At 45.6% G+C, this 21,278-nt stretch overlaps 1 protein-coding gene across 1 annotated transcript; it reads left to right on the top strand.

Moving 5' to 3' along the window:
- The first annotated feature begins 597 nt into the window (after nt 1–597).
- On the top strand, nt 598–20,557 carry dusp4 (dual specificity phosphatase 4). Its single transcript, XM_041186545.1, has 4 exons — nt 598–958; nt 7,707–7,843; nt 16,039–16,258; nt 20,060–20,557. Exons 1-4 carry the CDS (start codon nt 598–600, stop codon nt 20,443–20,445), a joined length of 1,104 nt encoding a protein of 367 aa, XP_041042479.1. The 3' UTR covers nt 20,446–20,557.
- Nucleotides 20,558–21,278: the final 721 nt, after the last annotated feature.

The following is a 21,278-nucleotide window of genomic DNA, read 5'->3' as shown; positions in this document are numbered from 1 at the left end:
CAACTCCGTTTTTTGTGAGACCCCTCTGCAATTTGACAACAAATTTGCACATCTCTCTCCTCAACGTTTGAACCTCCAGAAAAACGAAACTCCCAACAAGGTCACAGCCCCCAGCCTCCTCTCTATTCCTCAAAACAAGCCAAATAGAATCAGTCCTGGAAACATCTAGCGCATCCTTGTTACTCAGGACGGTAGCATTATCCTTGAATCAATACTGCCGCTTTTTCCTTCTCAAAATCTGTATTGTGTAGTAATCCTAGTGCCACACAGACCCGAGCGTGTACTGCATCTCTGTGTATGTGTGTACATAGCTGAGGGTGTATCTCAGTGTTTATACATAACTGTGTGTAAGTGAATTAGAGTGACTGTTGAGCCTGCCGGTATGGATCTACCCCGTGATGAACACGTCATTATCCATAAAAGGCGATGGAGCCCTGTTCCATTCATAAGATGGGTGCATAAAAAGGAAGGAGTGGCCAGCGTCCTCCTGGGCACTCTTAGCAGTGCTGGACTCCGGGATCCGGCCGCTGGCAGTGTTTTCTTTCTTTCCAAAGCCAAAGCTTGCAGCCAGATGCGGCTTGCGGGCTCCCAGTGAAGATGGAGGTGTCGGATGTTGAGTGCAGCCAGGTGAAGCGGTTCGTGAGGCAGGGCGGGCGCAAGTACCTCATCTTGGACTGCAGGTCGTTCTTGGCGTACAATGCCTGTCACATCAGCGGCTCACTCAATGTCCGCTGCAACACCATCGTCAAACGCAGAGCCAAAGGCTCCGTCAGTCTGCAGCACATCATCCCGGCCGAGGAGCCCCGCAGCCGACTCCAAGCGGGTTTCTACTCGGCCCTCGTCCTGTACGACGAGAGGAGCCAACGATTTGACCTGGTCAGACACGACAGCACCGTTAACACGGTGCTCAACGCACTATTGGGAGCCTCCTACCCAACTCAGATCTACTTCCTCAAGGGTAAGGGCATCAACCAGTTCCCCATTCAGTTACCTGCAATTGGACAACTTCCACCATTCATGCCGCTTTATCTCCTGTGTGGTAGAGTTCACTACCCGGCTGGATCTGAATGGAGGAAATTGACCTGAGGTTGTACAATCCTTTGGTAAAGGCCATCCCGCTTCGAGAGCAATTTCTTTTCTCAGTTGGCGATATTTAACATTAGAATTTTACACGTTGACATTATCCGGTTTGATATGAGTGTGAGATTGACCTCTGTAATATTCGGGTAATAATAGTGTTGGTAATCATCTGTAATAGTAATTAGCGCTAATAATGTGGTTATTGTTAATATTGGTACTTATAGGTAACAATAGTGTCTTTCAGAATGTATTGGTATTAGTAATCGCAGACAGTGGTGATTTACGGTAATAATATTTCCTGCTAATAATATTCGATGTTGATGGGATTTATTGGTAATGTTAACATTTTACCGATGATGATGTGTAATATTCGGTAACGCTGTTACCTGTTCACGTTGGTGACGGCTGCATTTACACTGAAACCTGCTCTCTTTCGCTCTCCATTTCTCTGGTTACCGAATGTTGTTACTATAGTTCAGATTTTTGTTGGTTGAAGTGAAGTTGTGCAAGGGACTCTCGAGCCGGCCGAGCTCCCAGTGTGTGTGAGGTGTTCCTCCCTTTCCCTTATAACATCAGACGTAATCGTTTCCTTTTCATCATCTATGATCTATGGGGGGGAAGAGAGAGTAAACGCTCCTGGGCAGAGAGGGACTGTGAATGTTGGTATCCAAAAGCGTCCTGGTTATCACTTAATGACGTCCTCTTTCTACGGAGTACAGCCTGGAGAATGCACGGGAAGATGTGAGTTGTGGATGTGAGGAGTTTGATGTGAGGGTGGACGCGGTGCTGTGGGTCTGCTGTAGTGTTTTGCGGGGCTGAGCTGAGAGGCACATGGACAAGCGACGGCGCTCACAGCTAGAGGCTTCAGTCTCTGGGGCCGGTGGGCGGGGCATCTCCCACTCTCTTCATTCACAATTGTAGACATCCCTCCCCCTCCCCTTTCTCCCGTTCGACTACTGCTGTTCCATTGCAGCCCCAGCCCTGCCTAACGGGACTTTGATGGCATCTCAACATCGGGCGCGAAAATGCATGAAGCGAAACAATTATTGTACAAAAACAAAATACACGCGCCCCGTGAAATGAAACGATTGTTACGGACGGTACAACTCACTGACCAGGAGACGTGTCAGCCTGGCCGCATCGGCTCTACTTTATCACTGAGACCCATCTCCAGTTTCACGGAGTGTTTAATATCTCAGAGGCTTCTCCATGAACCCCTGCTGCTGTCACATTCCTCCTTTATGCGCTAAAACTTAATTATTTGCAACCAAATGGTTGGTCGAAAAACATAGTGACATTATGTTGTCAATTAACGACAAAGTGAGAATGTTTCTTCTGGTCAGCGGTGTCTGTGGCTTCTTATTGAACTATCTAACAGTGGCGCCGTTTATTTTAGGTTTAATCTAAAATCTGTTTGGTTGCTGACTGTTCAAATGTTTACAATCCTGATATGTATCCCTCTCCTGGACTCAGAAGTTTGCATTTGTGTAGACATCTGTGTTTTCTCTCCAGTGTTCGGGGCGGCGCGGTGGCGGGGGGGTCACTCGCGTTCACTTTTCATCTGCCCATGTGTAAGATGTGCCTGGGAAGCTACATGCTGTCCGGAGTGGCAGCCTATCCTGGTGGTAGGCCGTTAGCCCAACACCGATTCGTGTTTGTGTATTGGCAGTTCGTCCACTTCATCAAGTGTATCCGGGTCCCGAATACTGCGAAAAGAAATTAAAGACCATTCCCAGAACAGAGACTGACTGTACACCCACCTGCTCTGTGCCCGTGTTTGTGCCCCGACCCAATACTCCTCTCACTCCAAGTGCATCCGTTGGTTGTGCTCCTGTATACCCCTGTTCTCCCCCGCTGGATGCATCAAGCCTTAAATACACCAATGCTATATTCATCTGGTTCCACCTTCCCAATTCTCTGGCTTAGGTGGAGGGCAGTAAAAATAGGAAGAAGGACTTATTCTTATAACCTTTAGAATGATTGACCTAAACAGAGCTGGTGTATTTGGTGACCACTTTGGTGCCTTCAGAGACAGCGTGTTTGGCCAACTCTCCTGGCAGCATGAGGCGGATGGTGCTCAAGGTCCCTGGCTGAGATGGTGTGGCGCTTGTTATAGTGAATGAGGTGCGAAGCCTCGAAGGAGATGCGCTCAAATGTTGATAACAAAGGAATTCATAACACTCATGGCCTTGGATGAGTCACTGGTGGGAGGATGGACCTGGGTCAGCACCCTGTACGTGTAAGTGGAATAGCTCTGCTTACGGGGTTTCCTCCGTTTCTTGGTGACTTTAGTCAGCAACTGCTTCGACGCCTTATGCTGCCCTTACACCACCCTTAGCCGCAGCCGCCAGTGGCACCTTTCATGGCCTTAAGACCATCCAAAGCACTTTACAATCAATGAAGTCTTTTTTGAAGTATAGTCACTTTTATAAAGAGGTCTTGTGGTGCAGTGGGTAGCGTCCTTACTCTAGGTCAGAAGCCCTGGGTTCGAGTTCAACTTCAGAACTTGATGACCGTGGAAGGTGTGTTCATGACGTGGCCAAACAGGTTTATTATCAGCCTGTAAACCCTTCCATTGTGTCAATGGCAATGGTAAGGGCGGGAGAGTTTCCTGGTCAGCCATACTGCAAAAGGCAACTCCAAATTACAGCAGCACTTTGCCAAGCATATTTCTCCATAATCATGGAGAAGCTCATGGTTGCCAATGCCCCCTTAGAGTATGGTACGAGGAGGAGTCACTGTTATAATGTGGTAAGCACAGCAGCCAATTTACACAGCAAGGTCCCCACAAACAAACAATGTGATAATGACCAGAGCAAACTTGAACAGGGAAATTGTGTGTCCTCGATAGAATCCACACCATTTTCCTTCCATGGCAGACTCCATTCCCCGATTTTCCTCTCTGCATTCCAGCCATATGATATTTTATACCCAGCTGGTGCAGAGTGACTGCCCTAGTGAGTTTTGTAATAAACAGGACTGTCATATAGATCTTTAACACAATAGCTTTTCACCCCACCCTCTTTCCCTTGCAGCCTTCTGCATTTTTTCTTATCTATCCACCCCTGAGGCGGGATGAGTTACAACTTCTGATTTCCTCAGGATGTTTACATTGTAATTGTATAACATAACTTTAACTCTTCATAAAATTAGATTTTTTAAATGAAGTTCTTCCCAATTTTCATTTGATTCAGAATCTTAATATGCAGAATCTAAATATCCAAATTCAGCAATCACAATCCCCTAAAGTTTCATCTTTATAGAATAAACAAATACTTCTGAGCCTCTAATTGAGTAGCTCGATTGTCTATACACCGGAATCATCCTGTCAATCATATTTTTATATTTCTTTCAATCCCACTTTGGACTTGTGGTCTTGATAAGATGCCATATCAAATCTTAACACAAGATAAGAGAACGTGGTATAAGGGATAATATATTAGCATAGATAAAGGATTGGTTAGCTAACAGGAAGCAGAGAGTAGGAATAAATGGATCTTTTTCAGATTGGGAAGCTGTAACGAGTGGAGTGCCGCAGGAATCCATACTGGGGCTTCAACTATTTACAATCAACATCAATGATTTGGATGAAGGGATTAAATGTAAAATAGCTAAATTTGCCAATGATACCAAGATAGGTAGAAAAGTAAGTTGTAAAGAGGAAGCAGAGAGTCTGCAAAGGGAGATATGCTAGATCCAGTGACACTATTTTTCGAAGGAGATGGGGAATTATGCCTGGTGTCCTGATCAATATTTACCCCTCAATCAACATCCCAATACAGATTATTTGGTCATTATCACATTGCTGTTTGTGGGAGTTTGCTGTGTGTAAATTGGTTGCTGCATATCCTACATTGCAACAGTAACTATACTGCAAATGTACTTAATCAGCTGTAATGCACCTTAGGACATCTGGTGGTCAAAAAGGCACTACATAAACGTAAATCTTTTTTGTTTTGTTGCCCTTGCCCTTACCTATTTCTTCCAGCCCTACAACCTTCCAAGGTATCTGCACTTGTTCACTTATGGCCTCCTGAGGATCCCAAATTTTAATCATTTGGTGGCTATGCTTTCAGCTGCAAAGGACTAGAATTACCTTCTTAAAATTCTCCACCTCTTTCCCTCTTTAAAACACTTCTTAATCAAGTCTTTTGTCATTTTCCTGACTATCCCCTTGTATGACTCAGTGTCAAATTTTGTTTGATAACATTTCTGTGAAGTGCCTTCGGACATTTTGCTACATTCAAAGTACTATATAAAGACAAGTTGTTGGTGTTTTTAGTTTCTGTCAAGCTGGGTCTTTCTCTTGCCAGTAACTTTCCTAGATTGCTCTCTCCTGTTTGACCTAGCTTTACTTATTGCGCCTAAGATTCTCTGGGGTAGAAATTCACTAAGGGCTATTTTCAGGTGCATAACTGACAGTGTATTTGAACCAGGATGCCCAAAGCTTGTGATAAATTTGGTCTCGGGCCTTTTACAATAGGGGGAAAGGTGAAGGCACCTCCAGAGGCAGCTAGCTAATTGCACCAACCAATTTGGGCTTCCTCATCTGCAACACTCCTCGGGTAAATTCCAGAGTGGATGGGAGAGGAGGATAGCAGGTGGGAGATTACGCCTTGGCAGTGGCCCTCAAGAGCATCTTAGGGTTGGGGACCTGGCTTGGGCTTCCATTTAGGTCCTTCCAAGGAATTCTGCAACAAGCATTAGACCCCTCATTTACCTGTGCATGGGGCCTAAAACCTGTTTCAGACAGGCGCCGTGGTTATCAAAGATAACTGCCAATACCAATCCAGCGGTGCCTGTATCCCTGGAGCAGTTTACGGGTGCGACTTTGTGCCCTGAAATTAGCATTCCCAATTTCTACCCCACTGCATTTGAGGTTTTCTCACACTAGTCTTATCACTCTTACTGCTATATGCCATGCACCTCTCAAGATCCTGACTTGCATTTAAATCCTGCTTTTGTAGCTTTTCCTATTTCTGTCCACATTATTTCAAAATAATAAGTTACCCATGATTAGCAGACTCTCCTGAGAAATCCTCTTAATCTAGTCAAACAATTTCACGTTGACTTAATAAAATTTGGAATGCCTTGGTATTAATTTCGTACACTTCCTGTCACTGATTCTGTGTATATTGACTCAGAAAGCTTCCTCCTTGAGGATATATTTGGCCTTTGACGAAGTGTCAGGCTTTTTTAGGACTCCTCCCCAACTTGTTTCATTCACTCTACATTCTATGCACTCTGTTGCCACTCCATAGCAAGTTAGGTAAAACTCATATACCTATTCCCAATTTCCCGATATGCACTTCCAATTTGGGAAGCTATCCTCCTGTGTCTCTGTTCATGGTTTCATTCTGCTATTAGTTTTGAAGCTTATTCCACCTCGGTGACAGATGGATTAAAGTGTAGATAAATACAAGGTAATGCCCATCAAATTAGGAAGCAGTATAGATGTGCACAATGAAGTGCATTTATCAGTAAAGTGCGATTATTAATCATTCACTGAATGCTTTGGGCAATGTGAAGCTGTTATCAATAATGCTAATTAAATATGAGGACGCGCCTTGAAGCATTTGGATTTCAGTTGAAACAGGTTATTCTAATCTTCTATGGATCACTTTTTAGGCCAAGTATACAAAAAATTGGGTGCAGTTTTGGGAACCCTATCTGTCAAGTGACATTGACATATTACAGGGCTCTGAGTTGAAAATAGAGATGATTTTGCAACTCTAAGTTACAAGAAGGGATTCACAGAACTCAACTTGTTTGTACAGGGGTGGAGAAGGCATGATCTAGATTTTAAAATATGCAGAGCCACCGGCTATGTTGATTTGGTTTGTGAGGACTGCACCAGCGCAGATGGCCTCAAGCGAGACCAAGGGTAAAAAGAATAATTTTCCCCATGGGCAAATGGAAATGTGAACCAATTCCCAGCAAAAGCGCTAATGTGTCAAGAGATTAAAGTGGTAGATACATCCTGAGAAAATCAAATGTTTCTTAAGACACAATGAGGGTGAAATTGATCTGAAGTAGTATGAAAATGGCCAATAGTGAGCCCCATAGGTAAAATAAAACTGTGATACACTATTGCTGATTTTATCCTACTGCCAAGGACCAGTTTCGACCTCCTTAGTTCCTGTGTTGTTGGGGCAGGTTGCTTTGGAGCCAGCAAGCCAAATGGAGATGTGCAAATGGAGGGACGGTCTGATAAGTGTCAAGCACTTATGCAGAACTTACCCTGAAGCGATGAAGTAGGTGAGATATAGTTCATGATCAGGTGGAATGCGCAAGACCTATGAATGAATTGAACTTCATGGGTCAAGTAACTATTTCTTTGAACCTTGTTCAAGGGCTTTGGGGGTGAAATTAGTCTTACTGGTCAGTAGCAGAAAACAACAGCCTGTTTTACACCTCATCTGATTTCCATTTGCATTGAGGTCAAAGGAATAGAAGATTGGGTGGGACTTCTACCACAGACTTGACACTAATACCAAAAATATATCTCACCTGCTTAAGTTTTTGGCATTGTAATGAGTACTGTCACCCCTGTAAAGCACACTGGCCTCCGAAAACCATATAGAACTAGCTGTGCATAATAATACAATGCTTCTTTACTGATGCAGGAGGATACGAGAGATTTTCTTCCGAGTATCCTGAGTTTTGCATTAAGGCAAAAAGCCCATCTGGAATCCTGCCACCATCCAACATTGAGTCACCTGGAACAAGTCTGAGTGCCTGCGGGACTCCACTCCATGACCAGGTAGCTATTGGCCTCTCTGTACCAATTGTCTTTCATTTCATTCCTCTCTTTCCAGTTTGCAGTGGTAAAATGGGGGTGAACTCTCATAATATCAGATTTTCTAACTTATTCATATCTTGAAATAAAACAAAAAATGCTGGAAATCTCAGCAGGTCTGGCAGCATATGTGGAGAGAGAAATGATTCAGGTCTGTGAACTTACATCAGAATTTTTTTATCCAGTTTGTGATTTTGCCTCCCTAACTGAGAAGAAGAAATTGCAATTACAGTCAACTCCCGACGTTCACAGGGGTTCCACTCCCACGAAATCTCATGAAGGGTGAAATCACAAACACTGAACTTGTGCATGCGCAGAGATGGCACATGTGCAGTGTGTGCTTTCTATGTGGGATAGACGTGGGAAAGGAGAGAGCTTAACATTCTAAATCACGAATGACCGAAGTTTTGGGGCCATGAATTGGTGTACATACACATATACAGGAGACGAACTGTATATAGCACCTTTCTGAACCTCAGGGCATCCCAAAGTTCCTCATGGCCATCCAAATACTTTAGCATTGTGGTCACTGCTGTGATGTACAGAAACAGCAGAGTCAAAATTGTGCACAGCAAGGCCCCATAAATAACAACATGTAACAATCAAGGATCTGCTTTAGTGATGATGGCTGAGAGATAGACATTGGCCAGGACACCAGGGAAAACTCCCCTGTCCTTCTTTTCAAATAGTGCCATAGGATATTTAATGCCACCCTGAGAGGGTAGAGAGAACTTTGGTTTATAATCAGAATGAAGGCAGCTAGAACAGTGCAGCACTTAAATGTCAACATAGATAAAGTGTTAAAAACAAAAAGATAAAAACAAAAAGATAAAAACAAAAAAACTGCGGATGCTGGAAATCCAAAACAAAAACAGAATTACCTGGAAAAACTCAGCAGGTCTGGCAGCATCGGCGGAGAAGAAAAGAGTTGACGTTTCGAGTCCTCATGACCCTTCAACAGAACTGAGTAAACCCCTATCCTAAGATTTACTCAGTTCTGTTGAAGGGTCATGAGGACTCGAAACGTCAACTTTTTTCTTCTCCGCCGGTGCTGCCAGACCTGCTGAGTTTTTCCAGGTAATTCTGTTTTTGTTTTAGATAAAGTGTTAAAGTCTCCAGAGTGACTTGCACCCACAACCTTCTGATTCAGAAGTGAGTGTGCTATCACTGAGCCTAACCTGATGCCTGGGTTATGGGCTGGGCAGTTTTAATCTAGCTGTAAATGCATTCCAGTATACTATGTAAAAAAGATAACCAAAGGTATTCTTCCCTACTGATTTTGAAAGGCGTTTTGTAGAAATAGTAATGTAAATATGAACAGAGATTCCTGCTAAGTGATAGTGAGGGAAAGGCTTTGCCCTGCTCTCCCTCAATCCTTTGTAGTGGTGGCCCCAGGTGCAGTAAGTGTTCAAATTTTTTTTTGACTTAAGTTCTGATAAACTAATATGATGTAAAGAATGCACAAGCAGCCAGGTGGAATTTAAGAGGTGCTGAGCAGAGCCTTGTCTCAGAGAATGTAGCCAGAATTGTCCATTAATGTGAAGCATTTAATATGATATGAACCGGGGTTAATGTAGGCGTGAGAGGACATGGAGGAATGTGGCTTTACCAGGTCCACTGTTCTCTTCCAGTTTAATGCCTTTACCTGAAACAAACTCCTTTTCCTTAAACCTTTTGACAAACTGTAAGAGCCAACCAGGACCTGAGCTAGATAATATTTCCAAAACTGATGTTGCCATAATCCCTGGTATCATAGGGAAGTGATACTATAGAAATGTAATGCCATCAACTACTGTTATCATAGCCTCATAGAATACCAGTGTCAAAAAGTTTTTGTTGTGCAGTGCCACTACATTTCTTCATATACCTGGCAGGGTAAAGGAACAGGATGAAGGCACAACCTGAAAACCAGTCCCTTTGTTACCTCCTCCCACTTGCTATTTGCTTGCAGTACACAGTCCTCCAGAGATCAGGCAGCCCAAATTCACTCTGTATATATTTCACAGTTTCCAATATAGCACATGACTCAGATTGAATGGTTAACATTGAAGAGCTTCACATCCGCCCCTATCTACCAACTGACCCCTGAGCAAGGTACATATCTGACCAGGTGTGATCAATAATGCCAACGTTCTTAAATTTTCTTTTTAAAAGAAGTGTTAGTTGCGCTCTTCAGTTTTTCATTATACCATCGAGGATCTGGATTCTTTTCTGCAGTCTCCCCTCCCTCTGAGACCTCATCTCATTGATCATCTAGAGGAGTAAGTTACCAAACTGCAATCAAAGGAATATCAGAGAGAGTCAAGAGTCAGATGAGACAAAACCATTTCTATTTTCAGGAAAGCATGGGTAAAGAAACTGAACAGGGTTTCTAAGAGTCTACTGGGACCTGGAATGAAGAGAGCATTAGAACATAGGAAGAGGCATAGGTCATTCAGGTCCTGGAGCTTGTTCCACTATTCAATTAGATTGTGTCCGACTGTACCTCAATTCCACCTTTGCCACATATCCCTTGACAGCCTTACCCAACTAAAATCTGTCAATCCTAGTCTTGAAAGTTTCAAGTCAACACCCAGTATTCTGGGGGACAAGAATTCAAGATAAGATGGTTTAGAAATGATCTAGGTAATGGGGCATAATTTCAGTACTGTAGTTCTATAGACAGGGCCTTATATCGTGTCAGAAGAACATTTGGTGATGAAGTGTCACATACAGAAACATTCTGCTGATCACCTCATTAACTAGGTCTGTTTGAGGCCCATGGATTATGAAGTCAGGCCAATCTGGATCTTTCTTTCTTATACACGGAACGACTGCTGCCCATGTTGTTCCATGGGTGTTATATTAGTGTTATCTATTGTGATAAGATATGGTAACACCTCATTTACATGCTATTTACATTGGGAGCATTGTTTGTTAATAGTGCATAAAAAGGAATTGAGGCCCACAGCAGAAAGTCAATGCTATAGGCAGCTCTGAAGAAGAGTCATACGGATTCGAAACATTGGGCAGAATTTTATGGATGACGTGCGGCTGGTGTGCCCCGTACGTCAGCGCTTAAAATGTCCTGTGCTGACTTCAGGCAAGCATGCCAACGTCACCGCGCGCCATCGTGATATTTAGCTGGGCACGCGCGCGATGAAGCGTGATGCATGCCCGCCATTAATTAAAGGCCTGTAAAGGCCCTTAACTCGGCAGTTGAAGCCAATTTTGAGGAGCCCGTGCGATCTTCGCCTCGGCGCATGGGCCCAAAGGGCAGGCAGTTAACTGATTTTTTTAACAAACCCCATCCAGAGGTGGGATATGTGGACTCAGAGGGGTTCTTAATGTTTTATCTGAAGTATTTAATGCAGAAAGTATTTTAAACTTGCCTGTGTGATTGTTACCAGTTCAGATCGATTTCCAATAGCTTTCTCTGTACTTTGAAGCTTCAGCTCAGCACTCTGCAGACAGTAATCATTATTGGGCCTGCAGCTTTCCGGAGGTTTCCATTTAGCCTGGGTATGGATTCTAACATCTCCACTGGAGGCAGCTCCTCTGAGGAGGAAGGGAGGGATAGAATAAGGAGGAGGCCAGGAGTGGACAATCAGCCTCCAGGGGAGCCACCTTTGGGAGGCCAGGTGCAGGGCCAAGAGGTTGTCCAAGGTGGAAGGGGCCGCAGAAGACGCCACTATCCTGCTCCCAGGGTATACAGGCGGCAAAGCAGCTGCCTCAATATGACTGAGATGCAGTGCCGAAGGAGGCTCCATCTCTCAAGGGAGACAGTCAACTATATCTGTCAGATGGTTGGCCCTGAGATCTCCCCTAACTGTGTGGGTGGACACCCCATGCCAGCGGCTCTGAAGCTCACAGTTGCCCTCGACTTTTACGTATTTGGCTCCTTCCAGGGCTTGGTGGGTGATCTTTGTGGGTGTGTCCCAATCAGCTGTCCACACTTGTGTCAAGCAGGTTATAGATGCTCTGTTCAGATGGGCATTGACCTTCATCCATTTCCGCTGCAACCGGGCAAGTCAGACATAGTGAGCCAGGGGCTTCGCAGCCATTTCTGGCTTCCCCCGCGTCCGGGGTGCAATTGACGGTACACATGTGGCCATCAAGGTGCCAGCAGGTGAGCCCAGTGTCTTTGACAACAGGAAGGGCTTCCACTCCATTGACTTGCAGATAGTGTGTGATCACAGGATGCAAATTCTGCAAGACTGTGCCAGGTACCCAGGCAGCTCCCACGATGCCTACATCCTCAGACACTCCCAGGTGCCAGGGCTCTTCAGTGCTCTGGCTCGCCATGATGGATGGCTGGTGGGTGACAAGGGCTATCCCCTCAGAAGGTGGCTCATGATGCCTCTCTGCCATCCAAGAACAGAAGCTGAGCAGCGCTACAATAGGAGCCACGGCTCCATAAGGGCTGTGGTGGAGAGAGTCATCGGTCTTCTCAAGATGCGCTTCCGATGCCTGGACTGCACTCCAGTACACCCCAGATCACGTCTCTGTGATAGTGGTAGCATGCTGCGCTCTGCACAATCTTGCGCTGGAAAGGGGGGATGCAGTTGATGATGAAGACCTTGACACAGTGGATGAGGCTGCACATGATGTATCCAGCAGTGGCTCAGAGGATGAGGAAGCACAGGGCAATGATGAGGGGCAGCACGCCGACCCACTACTACACCAAGGAGGAAGGGACACCCGGGACACTTTAATCCAGTGAACCTCCAGCTAGCTCCACACACATGGATCTGCAGGACCAGCATTGCCTGGCGCTTCCACATGTGGCATTTAGATGCTACATCCTCCACCTCATCAGCTGCAGCTAAGGGCTTAGTACATAAACATCAATGTCCACTCAAACACTCATGAAACATACAAATGCAGCACAAAGGAAACACCCTCAGCCATGGTCAGAAAAGTGGACTTTATTGCCACCAAAATAAACAACAAACATCGCTCTGACACACATAATGAAATATTCCCTAATCTAGGGGCAACACAAAGTCACCAGTGACAAACCCGTGAAGTGCCTAACGTGCCTTATGTTTATGTTTGCGGGTGTTACATCTAGATGCCACTCCATCGCTTGGAGTGGCTTGTGAGACAGTCTGCTCACTCTGCTGTTCTGTTGGCCTCGATAACCTTGGCAGATGTCCTCTGGCCCGTGGAGCCTGTGTTGACCCCGCCTGGGAGGGAATGGCCAGTTCCAGAACTGGCACCTCCCCAGTTGTTGCAGCCTCAACGGATGCAACGGTCACTGGCAGAGAAGCGGAGGAGCTGCTGCCCTCATCCAGAGTGCCCTGAGAGGAGCCCGCAGAGACGACAGGCAGCTGCTGCACTGACATGAGGTCACATTGGTCCTCCCTGCATACCACAGATGGATGGACATTGAGCTGCGACACTTGGTGTCCATAACATCTCCCACATTGCGAATGACCACCTGTGGCCATTAGCGTTGTGAGGGCTTGCAGGTCAGAGCGTAACCCAGTCAGAGGATTCTCAATCTACTGGAAGCCCCTCTCCATGAGAGTCACCAATCTCTCAGTGGAGGTTCATGCCATCACTGACACTCTGCCTGGACTCCTCCATCACAGAGACCAAGTGAAGCACACCCTCATGCAACGCTGCCAGATGCTCCTGCGCACCCGGCTGTTTGTCCTGCAGGAGCATCTGGCAGCGTTGCATGAGGGTGTGCTTCACTTGGTCTCTGTGATGGAGGAGTCCAGGCAGAGTGTCAGTGATGGCATGAACCTCCACTGAGAGATTGGTGACTCTCATGGAGAGGGGCTTCCAGTAGATTGAGAATCCTCTGACAAACAAGGTATGGGAATACATGAGTAATGGTAGGACCGTGGGAAGTCACGATGATTACAGGGACCTTGCTGGGCAGACCCGTTAAGGTAGCAGAACAGGAACATAAGGCATTTAACAAGGTCAAAGCCAAACTTGCCTTTATTAGCCGAGGAATAAAATGTAGGAAAAGGGAGGTGATGCTGCAAGTGCAGAAAACGCTGTCGAGGCCACAGCTACACTTCTGCATTCACTTGTGACCTGCGCTCCATTGGAGGGATGGCATTGGAATGGGGAGAGTGCAAAGGTTCGTGACCTGGATGCATGCTGACCTGGAGAGTTGGAGTTATAAGGAAACATTGCATACACTGGTGACATTTACCATGGAACACAGGAGATTGACAGGTCACATTATTAACCTTCATATCGTTATGAGGGGCATTGACCGGGTGGACAGAAGGCAACATTTCCCCTTGGCGCAGGGATGACTAACATGGTGCCATTTATTTAAGTTGAGTGCCATGAAGTTGACAGGTGAGGTGCTGAGGACCTTTTGGACAGAGTAATGTAGGACCCACTGGCTGAAAGGGTGCTGGAGGAACAAACCCTCCTAAGATGCAATAAGTCTTTGGATGTGCAGCAGTGATGCCATGGCATGTTAGGCCATGGGGATAGGGTCACAAATGGGATAAGGCGACTTTGGAAGGTGCTAGAGACGCGCATCCTCAAGAGGCCAAGGGTCCTTTGTGTATGACCCACACGTCTGACTATATCAGTCTAGGAATGAGCAGTGTTGCTGCATTAACGATTGCCGCAACCATCAGTGCTTTGGATGATGGGGAGACAGACTGGATGGGACTGTGGCCCTCAAATACCTGGCCACTGTACCCCAGCCTCGCTGACACCTGCCGCCCTGGCCGCCTGCCTCCTCCCCAGCTCCATGGCCTGCTCCTCGTAGGTGGTGAGGTGCTGCAGCATGGCGTGCCCACCTCCAGTCCTCTGATACTCCCGGATATCGCTCTCAGTTTTTGCCTGCTGAACAGAGAAGATCATTTATTGGGGCTGTTCGCTCATGTACTCTGCACACGCACGCCGCACCCCAACCACAGTGGCCCATCTGAGGCCTCCAGTGGCTCCTGTCCTGGTGATCAGTCCCCAGAAGATAGTACGGCTGGTCCCAACCCCCTCCCCCAATGGCCACCTTGGACACATTCGGCGTCCATCACTTTGAATAACACACAGATCTTAGCGCTCATGGCAAGGAGGCGCAACCAGGTGCGGCGCTGAGGCCAGCAGATGGCTCTTGGCCACGACACCTTGAGGCTCCCCTTCCACCATCTCATCATCATCAATATGACAGGTGTTGGAGTTCTGAGTATGTGTCTAGCTGCTTCCCCTGAAGGTTGCCCCAGACTATTCAAATGCAACAAACACCAACATATGCTGCGAGGAGAATCCATCTTCTCCTCAACCACTAAGGCTGATGTAAGCATGGTCACTATCTGTTTACCCACCCAGCGTGCGCCAAATGCCCAATGCAGTAACGACAGTAAACGTGGGGGTGGGGGGGCCTCAAAGGCTAAGGCTACCTGCTGGGTAAAATGGCAAAGGCTGGCATGGTGCTCACCCTTCCAGAGCGCAACAAATCATTGAAGTGCTTGCGGCACTGGGTTCCTGTGCGCCGCACAGCATCTTGAGAGCTTACAGCCTCTGCCGCCTCCTGCCACACCTGCCTGGTCACGTAGGGGGCCATCCTCCTCCCATCCTCCGGAAACAACACCTCCCAATGGTTTGACACCTCTTCCAGGAGGGCAGCAAGGCAGGCATCAGAGAACCGAGGGGCACATTGGCCCCCCCGCTGGCCTACCCTGCAACCTGCGCCCCCTTCCCCTTTCCTCCTCTGCCCTCACCGCTTCTGGAGCCCAGTCACTGGCCATGGTGAACAGCCTAAAGGAGGCTGCCTGGCCTTTCTTTATAGAGACTACTGGTTCCCCATTGGAACCTGCGGTCTGAACACGGCCGCTGCAGATTTGAATTTCCCGCTGAACACGGGAGTCTGAAACGCGCTGGGTGGGCCGTAATTGGTCCGCCCATGCAAAATGGCGGCGCGGCCCATTTTGCCAGCGGCGATCGGCTCCACGCCCGCCGTTGATTGGGTCAGGCCCATCCGCCGGAGAAACGCAAAATTCAGCCCATTAACTGTTTCTCCCTCTACAGATGCTGCCAGACCTGCTGAGTTTTTTTGGCATGTTCTGTTTTTAGTTCCGATTTCCAGCATCCGCAGTATTTTGCTTTTATATTTATGTATAAACAGTGTGCTTGTCACCGCTGCAGTTTTTGTTATGGCAGCTACTGTTATATATCGTAATCTGTGTATTTGATTATAGGGCGGCCCAGTGGAAATTCTCCCTTTTCTCTACCTTGGAAGTGCGTATCATGCATCTAAAAAGGACACACTCGATGCCATGGGGATTACGGCTCTCCTGAACGTCTCCTCCAATTGTCCGAACCACTTTGAGGACCATTATCAATATAAATGTATTCCAGTGGAGGACAATCAGAAAACAGACATCAGTTTCTGGTTCATGGAAGCAATAGAGTACATTGGTAGGACATTTATTTCTAATTTCATATTCCTCACTGTTTATCATCTGGCTTCTTTGTTGCTTTTCCATTTGATTTCACTCAATCGTTAGTGATTAGGTGTTTGGGGGATTATTTCTGTATTAGCCTTTTGTTCCTCTACAATATATGGAAGGTTGCATTTTTAAACATTCTGGATGCAGACCTCTGGCATGCCACCTGGAAAATTAAAGGAAAACCACATGGAGCACATTGTCATCCTCACCCAAATTTATTAACAAGTACTCTCAGTATATAAACTGCTGAGTCATAAGCAGTAATTAATATTTACTGTGGCTCAATCTTCTATGGAATTCCTGGGGGAGGAGCTTTTCCTGTCCTTAATGTTCCATTTACATCTCAAAACAGGGCTGTGTTGGGACTAAAATCATGAGAGACTCAGAACTATTGACTTACCCCCAACCTTAATCCAATGACCTGAGCTTAAGGATATGCTAACTGGGGATCAACTGGATGCCATTTTCATCACTACCTGGCACATTGCTGCCAGTTCTTGGTTCCACCCACCATAAATAGACAGTACAAGTTGGGTGGTGACCATTTTCGACAGTCGTTTTTTAAGTGTCAGCTAAGGCGATCCTCAATGGCAATAAGGAATAGTGGATGCCAATTTGGCATTTTTTATGCCAGTTATATGTAGGCTTTAAGGTTTAAAAGCTTCCACATTTAAAGTTCCCCCTGCTGTGGGTGTTGCAAAAATGTTGGCAACTACTCCAAAGTGCTGCTTCCCTTCAATTGAGGCTTATACATAACCTCCCTCTTAAACTGCTGCCCTTCAAATTCAGAGACACCACTGTTTTTCACACTCACCAGACTGTCGAGCTGCCAACCATCCTTTGGGAGAGGCACAATGCACAATCTGTCCACCGCCCACCTGATATGCACCCCAATTCAAAATCGCACCCCTATTAATCTAGGTTCTACATGTGGATGGCAAGGGTTAAAGATTGAGGCACTCTCTGAATTGAGGAGATTGTATAATTTAAACCAATGTTATATTTCCTGATCACACTATTGGTCACAATAATTATTCTGTGATGTATTTAAAGCTTTGAGAATTTATTTCTTGCCAACAATGAATGTGAAGCATCATGAGGGAATTGGGAGTGAATGGGATCAAACTGCTGCACAATATGTTGGTTGGTTACCCACTGTGGCGGCAGAGGCCCTGTTGATTCTGAGGCTCTGGCTTCATTTAAATCAGACAAGCAAGCTGCAGACTGCTAAACAAGCGACTAGATTGAGACATCGTAATTAGTCTGGAGCAGTGGCTAGAAAAGTGGGCTGGAGAGGGATCATGATCATGGGTGGTGGCAGTCCCCAAGTGACAGCAGCCCAGATCAATTTTATGAGCCTTGGAGGACAATAATTCAACATTATTTTTAGAGAGCACCTTTGGTCCTATTGTCCATGCATTTTGGACACCCATTGTTAGGCCTCTCGCAAAAAGGAGCCAGACATATTACCAAATTACCAGTTTTAGGACAAGTGACCAAAAGCTTGGTCAGAGTCTTTCAGAACTGCTTTAAAGGGGGAGAGGGAGCTAAATAGACAGAGATTTAGGGAGGGAATTTCAGCGTTTATGGCCTTTGGCAGCTGAGGTTACAGAGTTGGAGGTGCTGAGGCTATGGAGGGATTTAAAGACAAGGATAAGAATTTTAAAATTGAGCCATTGCCAGACTGAGTGTCAACATGGGCCAGTGAGCAAGGGTGATGACTGAATGAGATTTAGTGTGGATAAGAGCAATAGTTTTGGATGAACTCAAGTTTACAGAGTATGCAAGATGGGAGGACGGCCATGAGAGCATTTCAATATTTGAGTCTAGATGTAACAAAGGCATGGATGGGATTTTCAGTAGCAGATGAACTGAGGCAGTGGCAGAAACAGGCAACATTGTGGAGATGGAAATAGGCACTCTTGATAATGGATAGGATGTGGGTCAGATGCTTAGGTTAGGGTTAAATAGGATGCCATGGTTGTAAACAGCCTCAGATACTGGCAAGGGAGGGTGAGAGAGTGATGAGTCAGTGGATAGAGAAGAGACCTTGTGGAGAGACCATAGACAAAATGGCTTTGGTCTTCACAGTATTCTGGAGTGATTTGAATTTAAATCCAATCAGCTACTGACTGAGCACATCACTGGCAATATTTTGCAGCAGCTCTCTTATTTATTTCCTCTGGGTTTTCAAGTTGGCCTTTCATATCCATACTGCATTAGTGTTGTGATATCTCACCTGAAAACCATTCAACTACTTCATGTTCCTTTTAATAGGAACAATTTGCTGATCAGTTTTTTTAAAACGTTGGCCAATCAGTGTTTATGTTTAAATTGTGAAACATTAATGTGAAGCAGAAAAATTAGCATTAAGGACAAAAATAGACGATTCAGCCCCTTGGACCTGCTCTGCCATTAAATTCGATCTTGGACCTCCACTCCATTTACTCACATTTGCTCCCTATCCCTTAATACCTTTACCCAACAAAAATCTTATTTCAAAGGTCTACAAACTTCTGGAAAGAGAAATCTCCTTCATGCATAACCTTACATCTATGTTTAAGTAACTTAAGCTCAGAGTTCCTGAAGTTGCTATCACATAGCCTAAAACTACGAAAGTTAACTGCTCTGTGCGATACTCACTCTACAGATAATCATTAACAACATTTCTTATAATTCCCATGTGTGTTTTCTCCATTAGGCTAACTAATTAGTAATCATCAGCTTGTTGCTTTTATTATTATTTGGATAATTGGAATTGTGTACAGTACACTCCTCCATGAATATTTGAATACTATTCCAGTAACCATGAGATCCTAAAATATCTTCCAGACTAATTTCCGTTAACACCTCCCAGAGACTGCTAGATGTAACCCATCTGGCTCAGGCAGTTTGTCAAGCTTTAATCCTTCATGATTTTGCACGACACCAGCCATGGAACAGAAATGATTAAAAGAGGGAAGGATTCCTTGCTGCTACATGCAATATAAAGATTGTGTCATTTCATCACCATCCATTGCAGAGCTTGAGGCCCCGGGAAGAATTATGAAATGAACTGTGTGAAGAAGTGAGGTTTATTATGGTCCTGACTGCAGATCTGACAGACTGTGAAGGATGGGGGTAAAAAGTGACCCCTGTACAAAACTGTGAATGATTGGGAGATATTTTACATCTGACATACTTTTGAAAGTGGATTGCTTAGTTTTTTTTTAGATAAAGAAAGGTAAAATCAAATTGTTGAAGGGACTGATTACTTGAGGTGTGTGTGTGCATGTGTGCGGTGTGTGTGGAGTGGGGGTGGGGGGGGAGTGTGGTTTGGCTGTGGAGAGGGGATACATCTGCTAAGAGTGGAAATGTAGATGATGAGTTCAATTTAGGGTGGAGGTGGGTTTGTTTGGGAGCATGGGTAGGGAATGGGTTTGTGCTGGGAGGTGGGTTTGTGTGGGAGCATGGGCGGGGAGTGGGTTTGTGCTGGGAGGTGGGTTTGTGTGGGAGCGTGGGCGGGGAGTGGGTTTGTGCTGGGTGGTGGGTTTGTGTGGGAGCATGGGCAGGGAGTGGGTTTGTGCTGGGAGCATGAGTAGGGAGTGAGTTTGTGTTGGGATGGTTTTGTGCTGTGGGTGGGAGATTGTTTGTGCTGGAGTAACGTGTGTTGATTACATTAACGTATAATAAATTGGAATGTGAATTCATTAGGCTCCTGGCTCAATTTGCACCACTGCTTGTTTTAAATCTTCTTTTCCTCACCGTCTGCTGTTCTTTCTCTTTTCAGATTCTGTCAAAAAAGTTGATGGCCGAATACTAGTTCATTGCCAAGCTGGCATCTCACGATCCGCCACCATCTGCCTTGCTTATTTAATGATGACTAAACGCGTGCGGCTGGAGGAGGCCTTCGAGTTTGTCAAGCAGAGACGGAGCATAATCTCTCCCAACTTCAGCTTCATGGGACAGTTGTTGCAGTTTGAAACTCAGATCCTGGCGCCTTCATGCTCTGTAAAAGCTGCCAGTCCTTCAGGGGCCCTCAGGGAGCAGAGTAAACCTTCATCGACCCCATCATCTCAGTTTGTCTTCAGCTTCCCCGTGTCTGTTGGTGTTCATTCAACCCCAAAAGGTCTCAGTTACTTACCCAACCCCATCACAACATCACCAACTTACTAATGGATGACAGTTTAAAAACTCAACCAAATGTCCATAACTTCTGTCTAATAGAGCATCCAGTCAAGTAGTTTGTTAAATGGTCTGAACCTCTTATTTTAAAGAGGCAGGAAAAGGTTGGCATTCAATTTTGACAATAATTAACTTAGAAAAAACTGGCTACTTTTACACCTCATTCTTCAGTGTCAAGACTAGGAAATTTCTTTTGCAATAAGTCACTTTTGAATAAACATGAAGTTTTGTTTTGACTTTCTAATTAAATGCATTTGTCTCAGTATTTATATTGCAACCACCAATTCATGCAAGCTTCCTCTCTATGAGCAAGCTTCTGTGTGCACCCCCCTCCCCCCCCAATGTTAAACCTCTAGTAGGCACCAAGTTAATATCTCTGCACCTGTGTGTAAATCACATCTGGACCTTCTTCTGGTGTTACCATCAGTGCCAGACTCTAAAATGGACAAAATGAATAACAATGGTCACACTTGGAGTGAAGAGTGACCTGACTTTCTTCACTGGTGGCAGGCCCATCAATGAAGTGTTCCAATCTCCCTGTCACATAGGTGGCCGGTTGGGCCACTGGATGAGACATTCAGGAAATCTCCATCTTCCTCTTTCTCGCTGCATCTTAACTTGGGACTTTTGGAGATTTTACCCAAAGAAAGAGTTTGGGGCTTGTTTTCGGCTTTCTGAACAGGAGGGGTGAGGGGGTGTGGGGTGGGGAGGGTGTTGGAACGGAGCAGGCATAAATGGGGTAGAAAACATCCAAATACAAATGGCAAAACACTTCAGTACTTGATGATCTGTTTGTGGAAAAAATATTTCCCGACAACATAGTA

Source organism: Carcharodon carcharias, chromosome 4 (assembly GCF_017639515.1).
Source record: "Carcharodon carcharias isolate sCarCar2 chromosome 4, sCarCar2.pri, whole genome shotgun sequence".
Taxonomy (NCBI): Eukaryota; Metazoa; Chordata; class Chondrichthyes; order Lamniformes; family Lamnidae; genus Carcharodon; species Carcharodon carcharias.
Note: the sequence above shows the minus strand (reverse complement) of the source record. Positions and strands in the feature narration are given on the sequence as shown.